This window comes from Anopheles stephensi, chromosome X (assembly GCF_013141755.1).
Source record: "Anopheles stephensi strain Indian chromosome X, UCI_ANSTEP_V1.0, whole genome shotgun sequence".
NCBI lineage: Eukaryota > Metazoa > Arthropoda > Insecta > Diptera > Culicidae > Anopheles > Anopheles stephensi.
Genome location: NC_050201.1, coordinates 13,110,521 through 13,137,707, shown reverse-complemented (window position 1 = coordinate 13,137,707; position 27,187 = coordinate 13,110,521). Strand labels below are relative to the sequence as shown.

At 46.2% G+C, this 27,187-nt stretch overlaps 1 protein-coding gene across 3 annotated transcripts in view; it reads left to right on the top strand.

The window, feature by feature from the left end:
- The window catches only part of LOC118508431 (AF4/FMR2 family member lilli-like), a 76,086-nt gene that overhangs the window by 11,424 nt on the left and 37,475 nt on the right, over window positions 1-27,187 (top strand). The window contains exons 1-3 of one of the 3 annotated variants that reach the window (XM_036048230.1): window positions 776-1,043; window positions 1,306-3,798; window positions 19,720-19,864. In XM_036048230.1, coding sequence (XP_035904123.1) covers window positions 1,463-3,798; window positions 19,720-19,864 — 2,481 coding nt within the window. In that variant the 5' untranslated portion in view covers window positions 776-1,043; window positions 1,306-1,462. Of the gene's footprint in view, window positions 1-775; window positions 3,799-19,719; window positions 19,865-27,187 lie in introns of those variants that run through there. The other 2 variants (XM_036048220.1, XM_036048212.1) reach the window with 2 other exon arrangements.

Sequence of the window (27,187 nt, the reverse complement as noted above, 5' to 3'; positions counted from 1 at the left end):
TGTATTTTTATTTCCTCCGATTCGAGCCGTACTTAGATCGCGGAACATGTGGTTGAGGTTTTTGCCGCCCAAAGCGTGTGTTTTGTTTTCTAACTTCCAACTCAAACTCTGACCAAAGTCTTCCGAGCGACAGAGAGAGCGAGCGGTAGTGAAATTGGAAGCCTCTGCTAGAAAGCGATAGTTTAAGTTGTCTTTTTTCCATATCTCTTGAAGAATCCATCAAGAAAGCGGGGGGAAGGTTCCAAAGAACAACGAAAGGAAGATGCAATGCGACGGGGAACTGACAAGTAGCGCAGTCGCCGCGTATAGTAATATGAGTCTATCTCGCCGCACTTTATTAGTCTTAATTGAGTCCTTGTTGTGTCCGCCATCTTTTCCCATCGCTCACTGTGTACGTACTTGCTTTGTCGGCTTTTGCACCATATTTGTAGAAATCGGTCTCCCCTCCTCCTCATGGTAATATGGGAACGGAACGGACGGACCCAATTAATCTCGCGGCATAAAATGACTCACTGCTGGTACGCACTCACTGGCGTGGTGTACGTTCGGACGAAACAAATCATTCTCTCTACCCTAACCCCTATTGGGATCAACGGTCGCGGAGAGCACAAACAAAAAAAAAACATCCCGTGGAAGAGGCAAAGAAGCATGGCGGCCAAGAGTCTCGCTGTCTGAGAAAAATGGTGGAACGTGCGGAGGGCCAATGACATCGACGCCGTACCGCTATCAGTCGATAGTAAGCGATGCATTTGCCAATCTTTGCGTTCTTTATTAGGTGCTGCCCCATACGCGGGTCTATACGCGATTACCGGCCGTTGTTCGTGCGGGAGATGCGATGCGATCGATTACTACCACCATTGTTCGGTGTACCGTGCAACGAATCCTCGTGTGGTGGACGTGGAAGTGCGAGAATTACACCCGCTAGTGAATAAGTTAGTGGAAAACGTTCTTTTTTCTCCTGCGTGTGCCTTACAGGCGTGGTGTCTGTGATACGGTGCGAGTGAGGACGTAGCTATACTCCGCTCGTAACGACGTGTTTATAGGTAAGAGTTGTGTACTGTGTGCGGTTTTTTGTTGTAGTCCTGTGTGCGTATCCCATTGTGTTATAGTGTCCGTACAGTGTAGATGAGTGCCAGTCTAGTCATATTGTCTCATGGTCTCATCAAATTGTCGTGTAGTATAGTTAAGACGGCGTCCGTCGCGCCACGCCAGTTACGTGTCACATCGCGTCTGTGATCTTGTGTCTCTGTGCAACGAATCACCCCTGTGATAAAGCCTAATTAGCTCAACACGCACAATCAACAGCAGTACGCAATCAACCACTTCGATTGACTGGAGAGAACACTTCTACGAGCAATTCTTTACCGTACAAGAACTCCGTGCCTGTCCTCCTCACGCGATACTTCTTCTCCTTCCATGAGCTAACCTGGTAGCGGCCAGAATCCACATCTATCCACCAATCATGTCCAGCAGTTTGTCGACCATGCCGTTCTCGCGGCAGTACGGTTCGTTCCGGATGTCAGGTCCCGGCAACGGTACCACCACCGCTCCAGGCAATTGTTCGCCCGGAGCCGGAAACGCGCATCATCGGGTGACGCACGGTGGCATTAGTCAAGCGTCGCGCCATTCTTCCGGCACCGAAACCGGGGGACAGGTTGCGTCCACCGCTCGCTTACAGATGGCGCCCCTTAGCTACCGTATTGGCAATCTGGCGCGCAATTCCAGCAATAACTGGATCAGTAATAGCAACAACAGTACCACCACGTTTGCTGCTATTCGGCAACAGAAGATCTCAGCACAGCAGCATCAAGAGCATACTGCGGGACGTCCTGCTGTAAGTGCGGTTAGCAAACAGCAGCAACCACCAGCAACCTGCGCAGTGCATCGTGCCACTGGACCGTCGGCAAAGAAGATGGGCGAACCGATCGGGGACTCGCCACTGTTACAGTCGCCCCGCATCATTGCTCGCTCGGCACGCATCGTGGAGCCAAACGCTTGGAACCGGAGGCTTACGACGTCCAGCTTTTGCACGATGGCGAGTACCGCAGCTAGTCAGCCACAGCATTCGGGCAACCGGTTACTGCAGACGTCACTCGCCTGCCGGAAGTCACCCGGCAGCTCCGGAACATCCGTCGAATCGATCGTACCGAAGTATACGCGATCGTCCGGTGCTGCGAATGGTGGAGGTACCGGCGGTAATGGTGTTGGTGCTGGAGGCGTCGAATCAACTGCTGCTCAGAAGCGAACGTATAATGCGCACAAGCCACAGATGCGTGTAGTGTCCAGCCGTACCCTCACGAATACGACCGGCCGTGTAGGGGGCACAGTGGCGAAGAAGGCAACCGGTGCCACCACCGCCGGTTCGAACGCATCTCAAGATGCTGCCGAGCGTGAAGTGGCCAAGGTGCTGCACCATCACAATATGCGTGTGATCGATCTGCTCAACAACAACCATCTGCAGACGAATCGATCGACCAACGGGCGCGTGATTAAGGAAAACAACGAAAACCATCAACCGGCGGTGCTGCTGGCCTCGAACGGAGGACAGAAGCTGTCCGGGCCGAAGGCGAAAGGATCTGCCATACCGCAACGCTTGCCACTAGCGGACCGTGATCAACCGACCGACCGTAACAGACGGTTACTGTTGGGCGAATGTTTTTCCAGCAAGTTCCCGAACGGGTTGCCATTCGAGCAGGAGTTCTACTATCGACGCACCGGCCAGGACTCGGACACTGCCCAACCTTTGCCCGAGGCTGAGCAAGATGTCGAGAAGGGTTTGGAGGAGGTGGAAGAGGAGGAAGATGATGATGCACAACACCGCATCGTTGATGCGTACGAACGGCACCGGAAGGCGAAAAAGCACGCACTACTACCCCGCCGACAGATGGGGGGACAAGGTGGCGGTGTGATGTTGGCTGGGCGACGCGTTGCAATGACGCAGCAGGACTTGCAGCGTAGCCGCAGTGTGTCGTCTTCGGATGATGCGACACCGCACGCTACCACTTCCACCCCGCCGGAAGAGCGTCGATCTGTGTCGGCTGTCGAGCGGGAACACGACGACGATGAAGCCCTGTACGTAGACTTCACCAAGATCCACGACCCGCAGTCGGTGGGCGAACCGGCCGAGGACGAAGAGGCGGGTGATGGGCAAACATCCGTGGTGGAGTATCGTAACATTAATCATAGCAGCTATTACTACAAATTCGAGAGCATCAGCAGCAGCACCCACCGGAAGGAGCAAGCGCGTCGGAAGTTGCTACAGCGACGGCCGGGCGATGCTGCTGGTGGCAGCGGCGATGGGCGACCGGAGGTGATGATGCGCAGCCGTTACCAGCGTTCACGGCTCGGGTTGGACCGGGCGGGTGGGTCCAATCCCGACGCGAATGGTAATACCGGGCGCGAATATTACGACGACGACGAGGAACGGGTACAGCGCCGTGGTGATCCAGAGGAACAGCTCGAGGAGTATGAGGAGGAGGAGGATGAGGAGGACGAGGAGGAAGGCGAGGATGGAGAGGAAGATGAAGAGGAGGGCGAGAGGTCGACGGTGTACGTGGCCGTCGCTACGTGGGTTCCGAAGTGCAACCGGTTACCGAACGAGAGCAGCGAAAATAACAACACGATCAATCTCACGCTGTCCACTAACAACGAAAACGTTGACCAACATCAGCAACAGCAGCACCAGCAGCCTACAAGGATTGCAGTTGCAGCAAACACCGCCACCAACACCGCACCTGCAGCAGCACCAGGCATCCGGACGGGCCTACCCGTTCCAGCACCGGCCAGCTATGTACAGCTGTAAGTAAACTCCTCCATGACTGTGTACCACGTGTTGTCCAGACATTGCCAAACTTATCGGACTGAAGCTGATGGGTGTTTTGAAATGCTTTAAAGCCTTGCTTTTGAGTTATCTTGGCATTGGAGGGTTGGATGTGTTCAGATTTTCCGTTATCTCCCAGACTTCAGTACGGGATGTTATCTCCCAGGCTAGGATATCCGTAATAAACCACTGACCGTTCTCTTCTAGCTTATCAGATGTATCAATCGCAATCAAACAAATCTCACATCACAGCAAGGGTTCCCTCCTGCCCGCTCGCTGTACGCGCGTAACACAAGGTCTCCGGGGCGAAGTTCCAAACCGGCCACCAGTAATGGACGATACGATCGATCTGTCAAGGTAGCGTAGCGTGGTGGTGTGCTGCTACACAAGCTTCGCTCAACGTCAAAGTCAATGTCTCGTCTCGGATATCCGTTTGAGGGCCGGTGGGAGCGATTTCTCGTATTGGAAAAACGTTGGAAAACCCTAGTTTGGGATGGCTGGTGAGGCCAGTCACCAGCTCATGCTCCAAAGTGAAATGCTTTTGACCGCTTACTTGCACGCATCTGTGTGTGTGTGTGTGTATGCACCATCGTTGCGTCGAGAGTCTGCGAAATGATGGTCCGCTTGGTGTGGTGTAGTTGGTCTTGGGTCGACTGGTTCCAAACCGGTCCACCACAACCCCATCGATGGGCATCAAATGGCAGTGTTGCTTGCTCTCTCTCTCTCTCGCACCCCACCCCGTGCTTGCGTTCGTGAGGCCACGGTATTACAACTAATTTCGCCTCCTGTTGTAACCGTGCTTTGTGTGTCTGTGCCTTGTGCGTGTGCCGCCGGCTGAGCCACCAAAACGGATCGATGCCCGATTTCGCCCGCGTCCGTGCATTGACTTCTGAGAGAAACACGATATCACCTCTGCTCGGGCCACCACACTACTGGCTACTGCCAAAAGGCGGGCGTCTTACCTTTCCCGCCGTCTTGCTCACTCCCTCTGTCTCTCTGTCCCTCCCCAGCGCATTGCATCTTCGCGCGCACACACACACACACACACAGTGTATGGGTTGAGCGACATTTTACCCTCCAAATAATGTGTGGCTGGTTGGAAAAGATTCACAGATATCTGTAAAGCTACTTCAACTTGCACCTCAGCCTGTCCAGGTGTGGTGTAAAATATCGATTCCTTTTTCGGGCCGCCACTACCAACAAAGCTGGATAGAAGTTGGAAACCCAGAGAGAGGGAGAGATATCTGGTGGCTGCTGCTGCGTCTTGCATTCTCCGATGGTGCGTGGGAACACTCCGCACCGGGCTCTCCGCCGGTCCCAGACGTCTCTCGTCTCTACCCTTATGCGCGCATAAATCATTCACCTCTCATAACTCTTTGGAGTTGGCTAGAAAACGAGTTCCGACGGGCGGCTGGCTACCTTCAGAGATGTGACAGGAGTAGAAATTTATCATCGAGCAAGAATTCTTCACGCTCCTCCGCACCGGTTCGGGGATGGATGTCCCTCATCAGCGATAGTGGAGGAGTGGAGCAAATAGTGGACCTACCGAATATCTCAGCTGTCTGTCCAACGCTACCATCTACGTGTACGCTCTGATACAAATCGCCCTGAGGCGGGCGCTCCTTTCGCTCCCTTCCGAATCGGCTGCCAAGAGCAAGTGGCGGGCGCAAGTCTTGGCAGGTCCCTCTAGACGAAATTCGCCCAGACACCCTCCAGGGATTGTGCGTAGGAGGATGGTCGCGGTTGTCTGTCTAGTCGCCGATAGGGAACCCGATTAGTTCTCTTTGACCAAATGGTTCGGGATCGCAACGGGTGGACGCCAACAGCCAGTAGAAAATATCTTACACCGCGCACTAACTACCGCGCCCCGGCAGCGCAGATAGATTTCGGCCAACACTCACAGCCGTCGGTCGGGTTGGTTAGTTTGGTTCGGTGCTGTGCGTCCCGTATCGCAACAGGTTGGAAATGAATTCGCCATAAATGGGGAGGCCTTCCGTTTCCGAAACTATGGCCGTACTGTAATTCTTGCCGTTCTCCACTGTGTTCTGTGGTTCTGATGCCGTTTGCGGTTCGCTTTGCTCGTCGCGGGCCAATTAAAATGCAAACGAAATTTTTTGAATGAAACAAATGCGAACGTGCAAATAAAGCAGTTAAGGCGGGTAGCACACCCGCGGTGGTGGGGTGAGAGGAATCGTCCGGGGAAGGAGGCACCATCATCTGTGCGGAATCAATGCGTCAAATGTGTTTTTTGTTGTTGTTGAGTCTGCTACTTTTGATTGCCTCTTTGGGATTGCGCTTTTTCTGGTGTGCTTTGCCAGTAGAAGCAAAGCTGTTGGAGGCTTTTGCTGTACGAGGAAGAAAGAGCGAGTTAGTGCGCGAGCGTGTAATTAGTCATCCGGGGTGTTGCTTCCGTGCCGGGGACACACAAACTCAACCAACCGGACGGGGTCACCCGATACCATATTAGGGTTTGGCGTGCTACGGACGGCCCTTTTCTCTTTTGGTGAGGTGAGGAGACCCTTTGGGAGTTTTGCCACGCGAGCGCACGCGCTTATGATTGAGTGTCAATCGTGCAGCTGCTAATGTGTCACCCCCGGGTACATGTACCTATATACATCAAGGTGCGCCTAACAAGGGGTGAGATTGTTGACAGGGCTTGAACGCGTTTCATTTCATTGAACCTTTGGATTAGAAATTAAGTATAAATTATTTCCTGGCTGATATTTCAAAGCTTGATTAGAGTTCCTTGTAAAACCCTTTTAAAGTCTTATACTTCAATCAGCTATTTGAGAACATCTGAGGTACTATAATCCATGCCATAAGCGTTATTGCCCATGAGCCATAAAAATGAAGTATTCTTCTTTGGCCTAACGACCTCTTAATCTTAGGTCACGTATGCCATTTCTGGCTTTCGAGACTAAATGATACCACGTAGTTGGATAGTCATTCGTCACTACGGGGGAACGGTCAGAGTGGGTTTTGAATCCCGGTTCTGCCGTATGAAGCCCGTTGACGCCTCGACCACCGGACTGCCCCTTTTAATAATTTTAACTATAATAAAAATCATGATGATCAAGATGGCTAGGCCGTTGCTATTGAATAGAAAAATCTCATGAAGAGTACGGTAAGGGCGTGCTTCATGTTAAAAAATTGTGAAGTAAACCAATGGAATGTAACTAGACTCCCTGATTAGCTGGCATGGGGCTTTGCTGAAGGAAAGACATCAACGACTGTAAAAGAGAGAAACGTTTAGGCTTGGGGCGATAAAACAATAAAATCGCTCCACAAGTCATTATACTGCTTGCTGTCGGCTGCAATGAATATTAAAATAAATTAGTCATCATGACCATTCTTAGCAACGAGACAGTAACTCAAGTGCTGGTAAAAACCGGCTAGCAAAAAAAGGTAACCATTTCACGCACGTCAACATTTAATCGGATTTAATTCTTCGCTAAGCAGCACCAGCTGTAAAACAAACGGCACAACGTACCGCTAAGCATAGTCCGCTCAATGTACCGATGATTGTTCGCATCAGCTGCAGGAGACAGCAGAAGGAGGGTGAATGCATGATGTGAGGATTAAAGCATGTTATTGAATGAAATAAAAATGGAATTTAAATTCTTTCACCCGGTGGTGTGCAAAGGTGGACAAATCAGCATACGCGCTGTTCATATATCATGCAGATCACCTTTATCATCACCTCCAATAACCATGTTACCATGGCCTTATGTGACATGACACCGCTCTAAAGTGCCTACGTGTAATCCCCAGCCCTCCGTAGTTGCACAGCAGGTGCATACATGTGGTCCGTCACTGTCCTCTCGATTGCATCCATAACTCACGGCTAATGGAGCGAAAAAAAGGACCCGGTGTGCAAACGTACCCAATCGGTGCGGATATACAGACAAGTGCGCAAACAATTTCCGCGTTGTCTCCCAATGCGCCCCAAGGTGAAAGGTTCACGGTGGTTCGGCGAAGCGCGGATTATTCCGCACATGCTGGTGCAAGGATCCTTTTACGGTGTTCGCTAAGGATCACTGGACTGACTGGGTCTCCTGTCAATAAACAAAATACAACACCCCAACTCTCGCATCATTTGTGACAGCGAGTGTCAAAGCGCCTCACTTGACGACACCATATATGTGGTAGCTAAATCGGCAAAGGGGAAAGGAATGGAAAGGGGGGGGGTAAGGTACAGTGAAGAGTGCGCGATCCGAAGTTCGGGGTCGGGGCTTCGAACTTTGCGCTAACCTGTCCGTGACCATCTGGATCACTGAGCGAGCAAGAAGTTGTCAACAGCATGTATGTCCGTTCCCGGACAGTTGTGTTTCATGGTGCAAGGGCGAGCGGCGAGCCGTATGCGGGTGCGCACGCGCGACTCACGCCCGTTGTGCAACAATTGGCGGTATGGAGATTGCCAAAAAAACCTGAGACAGACTGGCTCCTCCGGCGAGTGGTTCCCGCCATAAATGGCATTCAAACACGGCTGTTTGCCTTTGATTGAGTAATAATGCGAACCGGCCGAATGTGAGCAAACCACGCACCACCTCCACCGGGGGAAACCGAAAGTACGTGGACCTGTGTGACGTCAAGACGGTATCAAGAGACCTGCCTACACATTTCGAGATGATTATCGGTGCGATTGTCTTCTGCGGTCTATCTGCGTTCTTTTCTCTTCCGATATTCCAAGATCTCTCTCACCTTCATGATGTAATGCATGCTTAAGTTGCTCTAGATGTAGGAGTACGGAGAATTGATAGCATAGTAGTCTATGATATCTAAATAGCTTCTCTAGTCACACTTCCAAAGATCAGCGCCCTTTATCAGTCCGGTGGACATTTTGCGAAGTAATTAGCGAAGCTTCTCACCAAACGCGTAACGCCCTCTGGCGGTCGATAACGCTTTCTGTCTGGCTTCCGCGTCATCATCATCATCTGTTCCGCATTGTGTGTGATGGCGCCTCCATACCAAAAAAGCACGCCAAAACAGAGCAAACAAATATGACCATGACAGCTCAATTGAGTCAATCAATCAAACGTCAACTAATGAACCACACAAAACGTCGCTGTTCCGCTCCCCTAGTCCTCACGCTTTACACGCGGAAGCAGAAGATCGCCTTCGTTGGGGGTTAAACGCCTTGCAAGTATGCAATGCGTTTGCCATGTACAGTGGAGGCTGCTGATGCTGTGCGCGATCGCGCTTCACCGCGATGCTGAGCGAGATGAGAGATGGTGCTGTAGTTCAAGGTTATCCCTGTGCTGCATCTCGATGGCGCTAATGTCGCGGCGATCATCACCCGAGAGCGAGAGAGCTTTGATGCAGGGCTTGCCCGGTGCAAAGTATTTTGTGAAGCTCATTTGGTGTAATAAGCTTTTTAAGCATGAATTCTGGTTCATCTTTTGTCTCTGTCGTGTGTGTGGTTTGCGATCCTCTTGTGGACGAGTGAGACACCTGATCGGATTTTTTTTTGCCCCCGAGAGCGCCATCTGTTGACGTCTTTGGGCAATTGCATCCGACAAAGCGTTCAATAAGAGACTTTAGAAAAAAAAGGAAATACAAGATGGTGGTAACTCTGCAGCCATTTAATGAATGATTAATCGTCCGCGCATCAATTCAATGATCACAGAACGCCCACCGCAAAAGGTAGACCTTAAACTAACAATGCAATCACTTTCGCTTTTTGTGTTGTGCTTGGCGGCGGACATCAGCTTGAAGTTGAACAGTAGGAGTAGCTCTTTTTTTTGTGGGGAGGTGGTTTAATATTTGTGTCTTCAACTGGCCTTTTTTCGGTGTACCCTTGTCAGTACCCACCTTATTGGTGCTCTATTGGCGATATTTTGCGAATGGGGTTTTTTCTTCTCTATATGGGACAGTGGTACGTAACACCTGAGTTGTGTCGTACCAGTGGTTGACCTGTCCAGCCTGACCTTGTTGAAGGTGTTGCCCCTCGGAAGAAAACCTTGCGCACATGACCGGGATGTGCTCTCGATGCTGGTTACTTCGCGTGGGTGTAACCATACCAAATGCTACTGACATACTTCACCTGCATTTAAGGAACCTGAGCGAGAGAGGATAGCGTCCCCTATAATATAACCTTAACGGTCCGGTTATTGTCCGGTCAACTGCGCGGTTGAAAGCGATTTTCGATCAGGTTGAGGGTCGTCTGCAACCTTCCGTGTGGGATGTTTGGTTCGGGAGTTTAAAATGCGTTACTGTCCCAAAAACAATCCTACCGTACGTTACTGGGTTCATTATTCCCATCGTGCCAAAGGTAACGATTTTGTAAGCTGTACTCTAACTAAATGATATTAAACGTCTCAAAAGTAATGGATATCGCTCAGACCTTCAAGAGATACACTAGAATCTTGGTGGAAAAATAGAAAAAGAAAAAGCTAACAGATCTCGTATGTCTAGCCACTTGAGGCAAGCAAATTGTTTAGGCAATGCATCACACTTCTCCTGTTACGTTTTACTGCCTTTCGTTTCATTAGTTACCCCTCTTGGTGTAAACGGCGTCAATTCTCCGTTTGTCGCGCGTAGAACCTTGGATCAAATAGAAAAAAAAATATATTTTTATGTCCGACACTTCCCAAGCGTGGCAAGTGCCTGTATGGACCGCGCTTCAATCAGCTCGTTGAAAATAACGTACGAGTTGTGCGGCTTTGACAGCGTTACGCTTTTTTTTTCTCCATTTTCTAGCCGAGGTAATCAAATCTCGAATAGTTCGTCGCTTCGTTTAGCTGTCTCGGTAATCTGTACGAAGGGTGACTAAAACCAAGAACAGCAACCATCTGAACAATCACATGTTGGTCAATGATGTCAGAGAGCATACGGGAAAGTGGTGCTCACTAGTCTAATGTCGTATTTTTTTCTTTCTTCTCGGCAACCATATGTTTAAGAAACGCGTCCGCAACCCCGATTATGGGTTCCCGAACCTAGGTACCAATCACAAGAAAAATCATTGTACCGACGCCCAAGCGATACACTGCTCCAATTCTTCACGATCACGTACGCATCGGATAATTAAAATTCTAAATGCTGTTTTGCCCTCTTGTCTCCCAAAATTCCAACCCTACATCGCCCATAGAAACAAGTCGAGCTGTTGCTTGCCCTCACCCCCTAGTTGTTGGTGATGTAGGGCGTCACCCGAAACTTAGAACTTCCCGTGTGAGACCACCTTCCGGGGGTTCGGTACAAGTGGCCAGTTCCTACCGACAACCGGGCAACGGAAGTATGTGTGTGTGGCATGTTCGTGTGGCATTGCACATTATTGCGGATGTGCTCCAGCTGAAGTACATGCATCCGCGTTTGGAAGCGAGAGTGTTTGGCGAAAGCATCTATCTCGTCGGCGTTTAGAATCTCGGGTGGCCGCTGCGTCCGTTACCACTTTGCTAAAACAAGATCCGCTGTATGTTCCGAAAGACACAAAAAAAAGTACCATAAACGCTCCAAGTTTTTACATAAACAATGTTTGCATAAACCAACATTTGCCGTTCGGTATCGGTGAACGTAATCCCGTTCGGTTTTTGCGACCATAAAACCTGCGTAGACTAACAATAACAAAGTCCGGAAGCAATTGATGATGATCCAGTGCGGTGGCACAAAGATACGATTTGGGTGGCGAAGCAATATGGGCACATACTTTTGGAATAGTTGAAGCGTGCTCTGCGACGTTCCTTAATCGTATTAATAATTGTATTTGCCAAATTTCACCCCCTCGAGAGCACGGAGAGATGTGCTCAGTGGAGGGATTAGAATTTCGATGGTCCTCAATTTTAAATAAGCAACGAAAGTATTATAAAATCACTTACATAGTAAGGAAGTATTTTCTGCTTTAACTTCTTCTTTTTCTTTTTCTTCCTTGCCACTACAACCTCGAGAGATCTCGGCCAGCTATTTCTGACTTTATGTGTGATTTGATTTTACCCGTAGCAAAATATTCAGCCTTTGCCCGTACGGGAAGGCGGTCTCTGGATGGGATCTGAACCCCGGCCCTGCCGTGTGAAGACGGTGCCGTATTGTCCATTCAGTTCTTTTAACATAACTAAGCGAACAATCGTGTTTAAATGCATCTTTCTAGGCCTAACGCCCCCTTTAGGTTGTGCCTGCTATTTCTGGCTTATGCGACTTATTGATACCGCATAGTTAGATAGTCAGTGTTTTCAGTATGGGAGAACGTCCCAGATGGGATTTGAACCCCGTTCATGCCGTATGAAGATCGGCGCAGCTGTCGCAAAGGCCGCCCCTTGCAATATTGAAATGTTTCAATCAAAACCTCAATTAAATCTCAAAAATTTATCAACAATTTTTTTCTGACAAGTATTCTTGATTCTATCACAAGATATAACCCTTCAGCATCATTTCGAGCGCCCCGAGAGAGCTTCACTTTATCTTATTTGATGACTTCCAGTTGCAATAGAAGACATTAGGTATTGAAAACCATAAATACACATCACACTGCTGGACTGAGTTCCAAAATGCGAGCTGTTAAGTTAGATGATATGTCCTACTGTGTTGCCATGTTAAGATTCGACAACTCCAAATGCTGAATGCACAATATTCGAAACTCCACATTTGAGTTTTTATTTTGAGCCACATAATGTTCGACATTTTTTCTTCTCTTTGCTTTTTTAAATTAGGAATAGTCAACTTGCGGCAGTATACACAAAATTTTACGTCTCAAAACATTTTTATTTAAATGGGTAAATTGTTATTCAGTTCGTCAAATTTTTGTTTTGTTTTAGAAAATCAAAGAGACAGGGTTGGTATTTGCTGCCAAACAGTCTAACATTTATTTTTTTGTAATAAAAGAAATTACTTTTAACAATGGTTTTGAGAATGTTTCAGCAAATTATTCGCTGAGTGCGGCTACTAGGAAATGATCGCCCGAACTTAGGTTAAATTGGGTGTGTGTTTGGGCTATGTCACCAATCAAATATCAAAATGAAATTTGTTTAAAGAAATAACTGTGATAGCCTTTCCAAAAGTTTCTCAATAATTCTAGCTGTCAAATGAAGCATTATAATCACTCGTTTCGATAAGCCAATTATGTATGAGATTTGCGTTTGCTGGTCAATGATTGCGTTTAATCCGGATGAAAAAAATGGTTCATACAAAAAATGATCACACGCAGTGCTCGAATCGTCATCATAGAATAGCGACTTCGGTGGAAAAGGTGAAATGAATGAAAATATCAATGGGTTAGCTGCAACACTGGACCAGCTAGAGCGCAATCGCTTCTTCTTGTCGAGAGCATCAGACGTTCTACTTTCTCACCTCTACCATATCTGTACATACATGTTCAAAACAAAAGAAAAAAAACGTTCACTGGTAGACAGTCAATAACCTTGCTGTGTGTTTTTGGAATATTAAAATTAGCAGCCAGACTAGAGAAATCATAAGCAGGATTGATTCCCTTCTGATGTGCAGCACGAACCGAACATATGTCACCAACCGAGGCCGAGTTAAATATATCACCTTCCCACAACAATGCCCCTTGTGCGATATTGCGCTTCGATTGCTGGCAGAAGTTCGCGTTAGAAGTCGGCTTGGAGACAAGAAATCGCTCCAACCGCTTCCCTTTAACCCAACCATGGAGGCTATTTGTACTTCACCGGTAACCGGGCTAGACATCGCTGTATCCACTTTCTCCCCTTTTTGGTGTCGTTTGTCTGTCGATACGCATCCCGTTTAACCTTCCTTATCTGTGCACATTTGCCCGTGAGGAGGCAACATGTGACAGCGACATGCGCGATGGTATATGTTCGGAGGTTAAATATTGATGAGATCTCCAGACCCGCAGCCATTGCAGCTGCACAATTTGTTTTTTTCTTTTCTGCGTTTCTTTGCGACAGACACAATAAATTCCTGTACGGAAAGGCCTTCGCCCTTACGACGTTCAGGAGTTCACGGGAAGATGAGAGAACAGCAGAAATGAGGAAAAAAATCTGCCTCCACTCGGTTCCATTCGTCAAAAATCTCCAATGTTATTGCGTTGTGTTCGATGCGTTACCATTGATGCTCAGTCGGCTTGTGTGGATGGACCCTGTGTCCCGAACCAGCGATGAGTCACCCATATCATTAAGCTACGTTTGCCGATAATTCTATCGCGAATAATGGCGTTGTAGTTGCAATTTAAGTTTTATGAAGCTTGGCTTGAAAATAACTTCTTTTCTTATGCATAAGTTTCCAATGCCCGAGGCGCGTTGCGTGTAGCAAACCCGTGCATCAAGATTTACTGTGGATATGTTTTTTTTAAAACCAAAACAAAATACCTTCACTTTGACCGAGCCCCATTTCTTTGCGGGAACGGTCATAAATCTTTACCCGTATGACTGAAGAGAAGCGTGTTCAAGGTTTTATGCTTTATTATTTTATGTGACCGATGGACATAACGCGCCCGGATAAGGCCATACGGGGAAGGCATATTATAATTTCGTCTGGAAGGCTTGGTGTAATATTGCTGAATCTCGGATGTGATTTCTGGTTCGGATGTTCCGAGATTATTGTAAAGTCTCAATATTCCTGTATAACTGACATTAAGACATCAAGACAATCTCTGAACCTCCAGATTCTTCTACCGGAGTTGATCGTACTGTCCGGGTTAACTTGACATCGATATCTCATGTGAAGTCCTCCAAAAAAATGCCTCCAACAGTTCATGTTTTCTACGAAAGAATAGAATGCTCAACCAATTTATCCACCGCTCGATCATCGTCCAGCGATGCAGCTTCGAGTGGTGCAATCACTCCATCCGAACTCAACGTTCGAAGGGTATGCAACGGCCAGTCACATTTGGCATTTGCGTTTCTTTTATCGCTCTCTGCCCGATGCTACAGAACGAAGAGATTGCAATCGGGCAACCCGTGACACCGCGGCGGCGGGTAAGCCGACGGCGGAAGGGAGTGGGGCAAGCAGTAAAACATATTTTCAAAGGTAACACCGAAGTCCAGGGATTATGGCGCTCTGCCCTCTGCCTACCCCTGGTTTCATCACGGTCATTAGACATTAGATTCAGGTTGGGTATGTGACTAATCGGCGATCCGGTCCCTAGGGAATGCCTACCGCAATTCAACAATCGTTCTGTGTGTGTGGGGATGGTTAGAGAGAGCTATTCCGGACAGCAAATGGCAGCTCCCGGCAAAACTTGAAGCAGCATCAAACTTTCGTCAGCACACCATGAGGAATCGATTTGAATTAGCTTCATGGATGCGCAGAGAGCGTTCCTGCCACTCGAAAGCTTTCTAAGTGAACGGTCCCTCGCGAGAGCATTGAACTGTTCTAGAATGCATTAGAAAGGTGTGTGCTAGAGTTTTTCGTTCGTACTCCTATCTTACTAGCAAAAAACCATCATGAAATACCGCCAATAACCGTCTCAAGTGCCCTAAAAGTTGAAACTAGCATTCTGGTGGACAATTCTCGCAAGCCGCACTCATCCGTAAATTTAAATCTTGTCTGCCCAACATTGCAAACGCTATTAAATCATCCCATTTTCAAGGAAATCATATTTCAAGGCTAACCTAAAGGCGGCTGCATCGATACCGCTCTCACGAATCGCCGTAAAGCAAATTATCATACAAAATCAATATCCCGTCGGGACACGCAGCTCGGGTTTCGATCGATGGTAGAAAATAAGCAATAACAATAAAAAATCGCGTTAGCCACCGTACGGCACAGCTGATGCTGCACTTCAAACAATTAGATTTGTTGACGGAGAAGCATCCGATTGCATCTCTCGTTGCAGGCCAATTACGATGCAAAGTTGGGTTTGACGCTTTAGCAAAGCCACATTCCACAGTGGGCATTTGCCGGGAGAAAGGTCGCAAAAATAACTTTAAGTGTTCGTCAATTTAGATTTTGTTTTTGCTGAATCTATAGGTTCAAACTAAGAGACACAAAAAATCTTAATTTCCTACATCTAAAGAGGTTTTAAAAATGCATAACTTTAAGTTCACCCTTGAAATGCCGTTACTTATTGCGTTGTTTAGATATTGTTGATATTTTGACCGTTTTGGAGCGGAAATTAATTTTTGTTACTAAAGGTGTTTTTTTTTTAAATTTTACTTTAACAGGTAAAAAGTTGTAATACTCAGTATAAAAAATCTATAAAAAATCACGCAAAAAAATATTTTGACATGATGCTATTTTTTTCACCGTAAATCACCGTACGTCCATGGACAAAAAGTTGTACATTTAATTGAACATTGCGCTAAGAAAGATTGTGCTGATTTGCGTAGCTTTTTGAATTATTAATTTATTGTGCAACAATCACAAATCGTACATTTTAATGATTTTTAGCCTAATGATCATTTCATTTAAAGTTGGCTTTAGGAACCGTCGAATTCCACATTGACTCTTGTTTGATTGCGAACTGTTTTGCATCAATTGCGGGAATTCTTCTGCTTCGTATATTCGTTTTTTTTTTCAAGTCAAATTCTAGAAGAAACAAACAAGCTGTACTCTTCTTCTTCTTCTTCTTTCTGGATTAACGACCTGCGTGGTCATGCCGGTCATTTAAAGGCTCACTTGACTTTATGAAAGCACATAGGATGATAGTCAGTCATCTCTACCTTTGATCCCTGACCTGTAATTCATCATAATCCTGCCTCCCGAGAGCATTTCGCCCTAAAGTAATGGCAAGCTTTATCAAGATTATTTTATAATAGGGTAACTGTAGCAGTTTTTGGCACGTTAGTGCAGATACAAATACAATTATTAAACTCAATAATTTTGATTGAAGGTGGTATTATTTTGGTTATAAAACCATCAAGCAATGTTTCAGCATATATAATTTATTGCTAAAATCCAGTTTTTAAGAAATATTAGCAAAAATGCAAACATTGCTTTTGCTCCTATTTTGGGCAGGCTGTGTTCCTATTTTCGGCAACGCGAATACACGATTGGAAACACTCGAAAAGGTGTAATTAGTTGAAGAAAAATATTTTAAAACAATTTTCTACTCTTACTTTGCTACAATTCATGATTGAAAGTAGTTAAATAATTAATTTTATGTTACCCCTTTTCGGATCTCAAACTGCTAGATTTTGACGTCTCTCGAAAATCGCCAGTCAAAAATCAACATTTATCTTGTACCTGTTTTCGGCAGCCGTTAACGTGAAAAATCAATCTTTTATCGGATTTTTTAAATCTCTAAAGCGATAAATGCGCTAGTTTGCTAAATCGCAAAACTGCCAAACTATCGGCACATAGCAAATCGGACGAAATGTTTTAAGCTTGGCACAAATATTTCAATATTTCGGTAAATATCGATCGAAATGCGCGAAAACTTCGTATTTAAAGAATAAACAATGATATTTTCCTTTAAAAATAGTTGAAAATACATTTCTTTTGCTATTTTATCCATAATTTTGCTATATTTGCAGACCTGCCGAAAATAGGTAAAAGCAGTTACGCTGAAAGGCTCATGCAAATGTTTTCAACGCAAGTTTATCGTAAAAAGTAAACTTTAATTGAATATGTCTTTTGTATGTGTCATTCAATTCTTGAAGCTATTGGTAAAACTGTTTCATTTTTTTTTAAATCGTTTAGTTACAATTTACAATTACATATTACAATTTTTCATTTAAACAAACTTATAACAAATCTAAGGAAAAAATTATGTTATCCCGATTTTTGTTTTATGGTGACCAGTGTGCAATCTACAATTGTAGACAAAAAAATAAATAAAATCCGATTGAGGATGGATATGTCCTTATAAACATGCGAAAGCATTTGGATAATCTCGTGCAAGCTCAAGTCTTCACAGCTTTACTTAACGCTCCGAGAAGTGCCAATTAATGTTAGCACCTTGTTGGTACTGGGACTATAATCCAATAATTGCCGTCCGTTCCATAATCAATAATAAAACCCCTCAGCAATCGATAATTGTCCCCGGTGTAGGGAATAAGCATCGGTTAATTAGGTGGGTGCGCTCGTCTGCGATGCCACCCTTGGATGCGAGCTTGGATTGACATTTAAAACGTCGAACGCCCTTGATGGGGTACGAGCTTGTTTGTTTTTATGCGTCGTAGCTGTTTGATTGTACCACACGTGTCCGGTTCGCGCGGGATGGTATGGGAAGATGCGAAACTCGCGGTCACATTCTCCGAATGTGATTTATATACTAACGAGGTAACTTACCCGGGCAATCCCGGTGTTTGCATGTCGCCAAATGTGAAGGTTCCATAGTTTTCACACCCATATCCTAACCGGCAGGGTGTCGGCGAGGAGCGCTTTCCATGGAGAAAGCGCACTGCAGTCAAATAAAAGACTCCGTCCAGCAGTACGCTAATTAACTCTGCGCCATTCACTTGAGCTTAGCGTTCCTAGCGCGTGGATATAATGAGGCATCGAAATTGGAATAAGAATTAGATGATAGTGCTGCACAAGGACACACACAGACACACACACACTAGCCGTGGCAGCTTACCACGATAGCAATTGTTCTGGAAGCGGTAGTTGTTGTCGCTAGCCTTGAAGTTGCCCCCAGGTTGTGCATCGTGTACAAACAAAAAATTAACATGGAGTTATAAAAGTTGGAAGTATAATGAAATGGCCACCAGCTTGCCAGAACTATTGTTGGTAAATAAAAATTATTTAAAAAAACACCCACACCCACATACCTGCCGATATATCTTCAGTGGGTGATCAGAGTATCCTTCTGGGCGGCCTGGTTCCCGGAAAACAGCTGAGCATTATTTTTAAACTATCCGGGCTTCGCTTTTTTTTCTAGAATTCGGCTTAACTGTGGAAGGTAGCATACCTGGTGTGGGTGATCGGGGGAGCACATAAGCGAAACCACACACATACACATAGTGCGCCCACAGGAAACAAGTGTGTGGCTTTCTCCCAAAGAGACCGGACACACTTGCAGCAGGTCCCCTTCCTTAGAACCGCAAGGGTATGCATAATACATATTGCGCTTATTGTTTCTACCTGCTCTCGAGGTGAATTTCTTGTTGTGCCTTGCGTGAGAGCCTGAGCTTTGGCTGTCCGGATCCCCGGCCAAAGGGGGTGGGTGTATGGCCAGCTATTGTGTCCTTTCGGTGAGAGTTTCTCGCGTGATCCTCTCCGTTCCGAGTTTGCTGGCGCTTCGCGCCATACAATGGCGATGGCGGGCATCATTATACTCCGGGTCGAGATGTATCCGTTTCCGGTGGTGCCTAATTTGTGTGTTGGTGTGCGCAATTCGCGGTTGACCTTGCGACCACATATCAGCGGGATCTGCGCACCATCGCCTATCATTGCATCAAGCGGCAAGCATCTCCGGCAAGATCGTGTCCAACTGATAACAGTCAGTCAGCGTGTGGCAGCCGTCGGTGATTAGTGTGCAAATCCTTGATTTGCAGATATTTGAAGATATTTGCAAACGTCAAGCGAGCTTACAAAAATGGCGAAAGCAAGAAGCGACGAAAGATCTTACAATTGGAAAGCGTTTATGCGTCAAGCGCTCGCTAATTTGCAGGGAGGAATTCTTCAACTGTTCTGGCCGTGCTGTGTTGGCAGGTGCTTGTGGGATGTTTGTGTGTGTGTGTGTGTGTGTGCAGTGGCGGATCAAGTCTCTTGAAAGCGCTGTGCAGAATGAATGCTCCCCTCCCTAGATCCCTAAAAACATGAATTCTGTTGTTTGAAGATAAAAGCCGCGCGGAGACATTATACGAGGTCTCTCTGTATGGAGTTTAGGGGCTCTCTAATATATTGCTTATACTATGATCCGCCCCTGTCACAATTTTAAACTTAAAAAGATGTATTTTTCCAGAGCAGATAGAGTCTTGGGAGTTTTCTTTTTTTTTGTAGCAGGAAACAAATTAAGTTTGCTGATATGTTTTTAACGGCTTTTTGAAGTGAATTTTAATACTAATGGCTTTTTTCTACTATTTTTCGCTTTCCTCCCCCATCAGCAATCGTAATGCTGGCCGTAGAAATCGTGATCGGAACCCGGACACGCAGGTACCAACAACATCCGGTGCCTGTGAGTTCCCGCTCAATCCTGCCCGGCGACAATCGCGCCTACGTCGTCGAGCGTTGAACCAGCAGCAGTACGTGGTAAGTACCTCTTGCATTCCATTTGTTTTTTGATCTAAACTCTATATATCGTACACGTGCATAAGTACATGAAACGCAAAAAACAAACCTCAAAATGATTTGTAGTTGAAGTCAAAGTTCGTAGGACAATATCTTTCACACTCCATGAGTGTTCAAGTGCTTGACCATTTGTCAAGCGCGTGTGTGTGTGAAATTAACCTCAAAATGATCATATCCCACTGTTGTGCCTCCATTGTGCACCGAACATCTGTCAAAGTCAATTAAAGTCACCTAACTAATAGCATATCCCGATACCTCGGTGTACATATATTTGCGCGATTTTAAATTCGGTTAAGTTATGTTGCATCCGGTTTGCTCATTTCCGGGAATGCATTTCAATGTTACCGCTGCTTCTTCCACTCCCTCACTCGGCCTAGATGCCTCGCTATGGTGGCCAGCTCCGGGTTTTGCCCGGGGGTTTGGCCGTACCATCCCAGCGGCTGGTAATGTCCTTTCGAAGGCTCTAGAACCTAGAGATGAGCGGATAAAAATAAATTCGCCTAGACGAATGTGGGGGGGGAGGGAAGAAGAAAAACTGACACAATGCAACGGGAAGAGTTAGTCGATCCTTGGACGAGCGTGTGCGCGCGCGCGCTCCTTGTTTTCCTGGGTATTTGGTCTTCCCGTTTTTATGCTGTTCCATCTGTGTCTATACGCGATGCGCCTGTCAATTGTCGCCGTGGTTTACGCTGTTTCATTCCCCGGCTAATGAGTGTTAAAAGTTTGTATACTTCGTTTGTAAAAGTATACGTGTTTCCTGTTAACCAAGCGTGGTGACATTGAATTGTACTGGGGTGTTACCTGGGTGCTTATATATTTATTTGTTTCGTGGTGTTTTCATGGTGAGCTGGTCGATGCTTTTGTTTGGAGAACCATTGAATCTCGAGCCCGATTGTGTGGTGTTATATGATTTATTTTATTAAAATTATATTTCTTTTATTAAATATATTTAGTACTTAAACTTAGAACACAAAAGTGCAGAAGAAATGTGCTTTAATTTATATAGAAAACATAACAAATAGATAAGAGAGTTAGAAAACAATTGTAACAATTGAGAACTTCTAGATTTTTGAACCCTCGACGTGATCCTATACTTTAAGATCGCAATCTATCTCCATAGCTCTCATAACTGAGTTGCAAACACGTGAAGAATCGCTTCAAGTAATATTTTTATTACTTTATGCATTTATCATATTTAGGTAGCTGTTTAAGCTTCCCAAAAATATACATCCGAAGTTAGATAACTCTGTGCATCGGTAAATCGGTTTATCGGTTCATCGGCATCTGTCAAGTTTGTATGTGTGTGAGTGGCGCAATATAGTGAACTCTAGTTACATGAAGTGTTTTAAAGTTGAAGTTAAAGTTAAAGTTCGTAGGATAACTGTCATAATTCGCGATTTTAACTGTCATATTTCTTTACTTTTAATGTCTTGTCTCGAATTCTTCCCTAAGCTCTCAGTTCTAAGACTCAAAGTTCAAATGGCCAAAACATTCAATGCTAGATCATTCGTGTAGGATGATCTACTTCATCCACCGCTCGGAGGTATTCCGGCAACTAGATTGAGTCTTCAGTACGCTAAGATGACAATCAATCGATCCGTACTCCGCGAATTATATTTCCTGTACCCTTAACAGCTCGTCTCTCATTCTTCAAATGCTTGACAATTCGTTGGAGCATTCAAGCTAGCGAAACCTCAATCAATCAATCACAATCAACCATCAAACCATCTTCATCCACAGTTCGGGATATTTTCTAGCAACATCATAACATCTTCATAACATCTCGTCTAATTCTTCAACGTTTAAGAGTCCAAATGCTTGACAAATCGTAGTGAGGTCTTAGGGCGCTAGGGACTACGGAATTCTGATCGTGCTTCTGAAGTTTTGATTCTGACCGGTTACGATACATCTTCCATTGTCCCTCCGCGATGTTCAGCGTCCCTCCCGTTAGCCTTAAAACTAATTAAAATTGTTTAGCTAAGCTTCATCCCACCGGATGGTTTGAAACGTTGCCAGCAACAGCATCAGCAAAATCGTAAAACCTCACTCATCTGTCTCTGTGTTGCCGTTTTCATCCCCTTAGTATGGGGTGGTTAGTTTAGCAGCTTTGCGCTTTTGAACACCCGTCTCCCAAGTTTTTGAGACCCACAAATTAGCCAAGGCGCTCTGTTGTTCTGTCCGGCGTTTCGGCTTTTCATCCGGCACTGTTCGGTGTGGACCACAGCACCAAAAACTCTCGCGTTCGCTTTTCGATTTTCTGGTACTGGGATATCAAATTAAAAATGCAAGATCATAAAAATTTCGAACATCGAACCATTTTCCTCGACCCGCGGCCCCTCCACCTCCAGGCGTCCGGCCTTCTCGGCGGTTCTGTCGGCCTTCTCTGTTGTGTGGTGTTTAGGCGAAGGTAGCTGTTGCTGGTCCTGAACCTGAACGCTCCCATCTACCTTCAAGTGAAAAGAGTTTATGTGCGTGCGGTTCCGCTTCGGCTTTTTTTGTGAAATTAACCGCAATAAATACGAATCTCAAATATGATTTATTAGCGCCGCCAAGTCGGTCGGCGAGTTGGATTTTGACTCTCGAACCGAACTGCAGCGGCCCCGGCAACTTAATGAGATGAGAACATAATGCCGTTTTTTGTCTCGTCTCTTCGTTTCGGCAGCATCCGTCCGTCCATTGGTGCGCTTATCCATCACCTCGTTCGTGTTGCAAAATGCGCCTCGCCGCCTCGCGTCATCTTTGACACATTCCACCTTCGGGCGGGCGCAAAAAGTTTTGCCTTGCTTCGGCGGTAGAGGATATCAACCGTTTTGCCGGTAGGCCTGCCGCGTGGTCAATGCCGGCGTAAAGCTTCCGTTTGCGTCCGTGTATGCTACCATTGCTTCGCTTTCCCTTGCCAAGTTCAAGTTTTGAGACGCGCGTCCGTGTGTCACTGTACCCCAGCTTCTTTGCTGTGTTTTGCGCACGCGTCACGCAATGGCACGCACCGCCATGGCGATGTACGCTGCGATCAGATGATGCATCCGTTAGCGTAGCCGAACCGTGCTCCCTTGCGCACATAGTCATCGAATTTTTAGGGGTGACCTGCCAAAGCAGTGGACATGGTCAGCTACTCGCCAAAGGTGCTATAGCATCGGTGCCTTTGTTCGGAAGCATCTGCAAACCTTACAGCATCCTATTTTTCGATCGGAAGGTAAAGGTTGGCGATGTTGAACCTAATCCTCGGCGCGCAAAGGCTAGCCCAGATATCATTGAGAAAGTCCGCCACTCACCTTAATACAGAAATGTCACATTTGAGTACCAAAAAAAATAAATAAATGGAGACAATGTCTAGACGAGAGTGTGGTTAAGCCCTCCAACAACGCAGATCATGGAGAAAGCCACTTCAACACTTTGAACGATCATCTGCCACTCACATTTATACAGAAATGTTATTTGAGTACAAAAAACAAATGGAAAACAATGTCTAGACAAGAGTCGGCTTAAGCCCTCCAACAGCGCATCAAGCACCGGATGTGTCCGGGTGCATGAACACTAATTCTATTATTATTTGCACTTGCCAGATTGTTCCCGTCTAGCCTTCGCCGTGTTTTCCTAACACGCTAGTCCGTTAGTCCCGCTTTGTTGCCCCAAAAAATCAATATTGTTAAAAGTACGGTTATGCTTTCGGCATGATCTTTCGCCGTGTCCGTGCATATGTGATCAAAGGAGCAATGTGTTCCCATCGCGTCAAACATCAGTCCCGCGAAATGGGTCTCGCTCTTTCCCGCCGCCTTTTTTGATATCTGCACCCTTTTCTCTACCTCCCCCGCTGCGGATATCGGCAAACAACCGGAGTATATGGCGGGCGTGGTGGTATACGCTTCTAAGAATAGCCAATACGACCGACCAACACAGCGAACTATTCGCGTGACGTTGCATCAAGCGACGCACGGCACTGCGGTGGATGCTCGGCGACGAGAGGTTGTATCGTTCTCCACGCGCTGGAACCCTATCGCATATGGGAAGGACCATTCCGGCATCACTTTTTGTCCAAATTCTTCAAAAATTCTTTATGGTTTTTATTGTTTGAGGATAAATAATTTCCCATCACGATGTTCGATGGCAAACAGCAAGGGATGCCATCAGGAAGGGCAAGTAGTAGTAGTGGTGGCGCGGGGAAAGCAAGCGAGAAGTGAATGGAAATCGTAAAATGTGTGCTCGCACTGTTGATGGAGCTCCGTGGGGGAGGGAGTTCCGTCTCTCCCACGGTGTTTCGCGTGCAATTAGTTGCCGTGTTGATGCACATTCGGGACAGGAAAAATGCAAAGATTGAATGCACCCCACCGAAGATGCCTCATCGAAAAGATGCGTTTGAAGGAGAGATAACAATTGAGCAAGCAAGGGAGATGGTTATTATTGCATGTAAGATGATTCATCCGACGATTGTCTTTTTCGTGGTGAAAGGTGTTTGACAGGTGTTAAAGCGTTCAATGCATTTGGAGAAAAAAAAATTGTCTGTTCAATTTCTGGCTACAAGCGCTTACCCTGTCCGTCGTGTATCGCTCTGCCATAGCTCTCTATACTCAGATGGATCAATTGAAAGGCGATGGTCAACATAGACGCTGAGATCTTCTTTCCCGTTTTAGGGTGATAAAGTCTATCACCAAGGTAGCGGATATTCTCAAACCTCTCTCCGAGGGTCATGCTCTCGAGGGAGTGACTTGACGGTCCAAGAGAAGTTGGCTATGAAATGTCTCACGAGAAAGCGGAATTCTGACACCATCATAGCATCTTGGTAATAGGAAACCCGCTAGAAAGTACACATTCGGCAAGCTTTCCCGAGCTATCACTTGACATTTATTTCCTATGAAGCGGAGTACTGTAAAGCATCCAGGTAGATCGAAAATTAATTAAGAATTACTTGTCCTGGTGCCATATATGGGGCAGGAAATCGAAGATTTTTTGTTTCTAGAAATTGAGGCTATTGAGGCAGCATTATTGGCATGCAGAATGGTTTCTGGTGTCCTAGACCTAGACCCTCGGCACACTTTTCGCAGTGTTAAGCTAGAAATGGATTTCCTGTAAAACAGAGTTCAGGAGAGTATGAAAGTAGACCCACATTACTTCAGCCTTACTTGACTTTTTTTCTGGTAGAAATTGAGGATATTGAGACAATGAAAATCTTCCAACGGCAACAAGTTTACGAGACATTGAATATCTAATGACATGAGCTGATGTATCAAGGTACGAGAAATTCAAAGATCTTTACTCTCGGCTTTTGCAAGAGATAACTTGAACTATATTTTCTGCGAAACAGAGCTCAGTAGCAGCAGAGTAGAGTCACATTAATTCAAGATTACATGCCGTTCAGAACATTGAAAATATATCTTGCGGTTATTGAGGAAACCATTTTTTTTTTTTGCCCAAAGTAATTAACTAGTCCGTTGGACGTACGTCAACACTCCGCTTACGAAAATGTGTGAAATTAAACGGAAACAGTGCACCAAAACACCGTATGTTTGGTGTTTAAAAGCTATAAAATGCTTTCGTCACATCTTTTGCTGCTTGCTCTGTGAGACCTTTCGTGTGAGAACACTTGCGCCCACACATACAAACACATTTTAGCCGTGTTGCTTCGTCGAAGAATGTTCTGCTGCAGAGGTCCTTTCACTGTCCCTAGTTATTGCTTCAAGATGTGTGGGGGAGGGGGTGTTCACTTGCCTTGCCATGCTCCTGTTCTCGCTTATCGTTGGACCACTTTTCCCCCTTTTTCCAGCCATCTGGTGACAAATGTTTGGGTCAGTTATTCAAAGGCAAGCGTTTTTCTTTGCATATCTTTCATTCATTCGCTTTCGTCGTCGCGTTTTGTTTGCCTTTTAGTTTTTTTTTTTACTAATTATGCTGTTTGTCGTCGCGTTCGTATTGTGTGACGAGTTCATCAGCACATGGCCGCATGGTTGTTGCGCCGCCGTTCTTGCCCGTCGGTGTATCAGGATTTTCAGGTCTCCCGATCCGGACTTTAATCGGTTTGCTGTGCCGTGCGCATGCACTTGTATGTGATAGCGTACAGCGCTTAAAATTTTCCCTTCGGTAACCTTCTCGCGTGCATCACTTCCACCGAACACTTGCGGCGGTTTCGATTCACCCTGCTGCGCAACCGCGCTCATCAACACAGATCTCTCTTGCTATGTGTCCGAGTGACTCACACACACACACGCGCGCTTCTGATGCCGATCGTAGCCTATTGGGTTGAAAGAAATTTGTTTGCCGGATCTTTTCCCGGCGCTAGTTGTTGCTGGTGGTCCCGCATGCTTCTCGCAAGTACCGTCGTAGCGTTCGGCGAGTTCCAATTGCACAGATTCTGCTTCCCGCCGAATGAAGCGAACCACCTCATCAGATGATACGAATGCCGATCACCAACACACCGACCGTGGTGTGGTACGCGCACAAATGTATCACAACGTGGAAAATTCGGGTGAAAATCTAAGGGCTAGGGAGGAGGGGGTGCGGGATGGCTGGTTCGGTGGGTGGCCCAGAAGGGTGTATCTATTATGGGAAAGGATTCACGTCGGCAAATCATTATTTTTAGCTTCCCGTTCGCATCAAACAACCCCCAGCCACCTTGCAACCCCAACCTCCCCAAACACCTCTCAAGATGTTCCTCTCCACACCCACTTTTGTCAACCTTCATCACTTAATCGATGTGTTGTGTACCTCTGCCTCTCCGCCCCTCCACATCCCGGCACCAAGGGAGGGGTGTTAATTTTCCCGGCTTGGAATGCCGGCGCCATTTTTTGCCCCAATTTTCCCTAACCTTACCCTAAACCACGCTCTCAGCTACGAAGGGGGCAAGGGGGGAAACCTAACAAACTCCAAGCGCTACCCACCACCCGGCTGGTAAGAAAAACCGATTGTCAGTTGGGAAAGGTAGGCGTTTTCCTTCTTAAACATCCCCCATTTCCTTCTCCATTCAACCCCCATCCCATCGATGACGCAAGCAATAAAGGTGCAAGGGGTTGCACCCTGCGCTACGTCAGCGTGTGTGTTTGTGTGTGTGCGCCTCATCTTCGGAGAAGAAGAAAACAAACCCCACAAACAAAAGAAACAAAAGAATAATTGAGTGTTTTTTTCCCCCCGAGGAAAACTGCTTTCAAGGGGTGCCGGAAAAAAACAGGCGGAAAATTCGTTATTTTTATTCTAACCAATTCAAAATCTCTCTCTCTCTCTCTTACGCTTTTTCTCGCCTTTTTACTGATCATCATCCCTTTAGCGATTATCAGAGCAGATCGAATTTTACCCCTT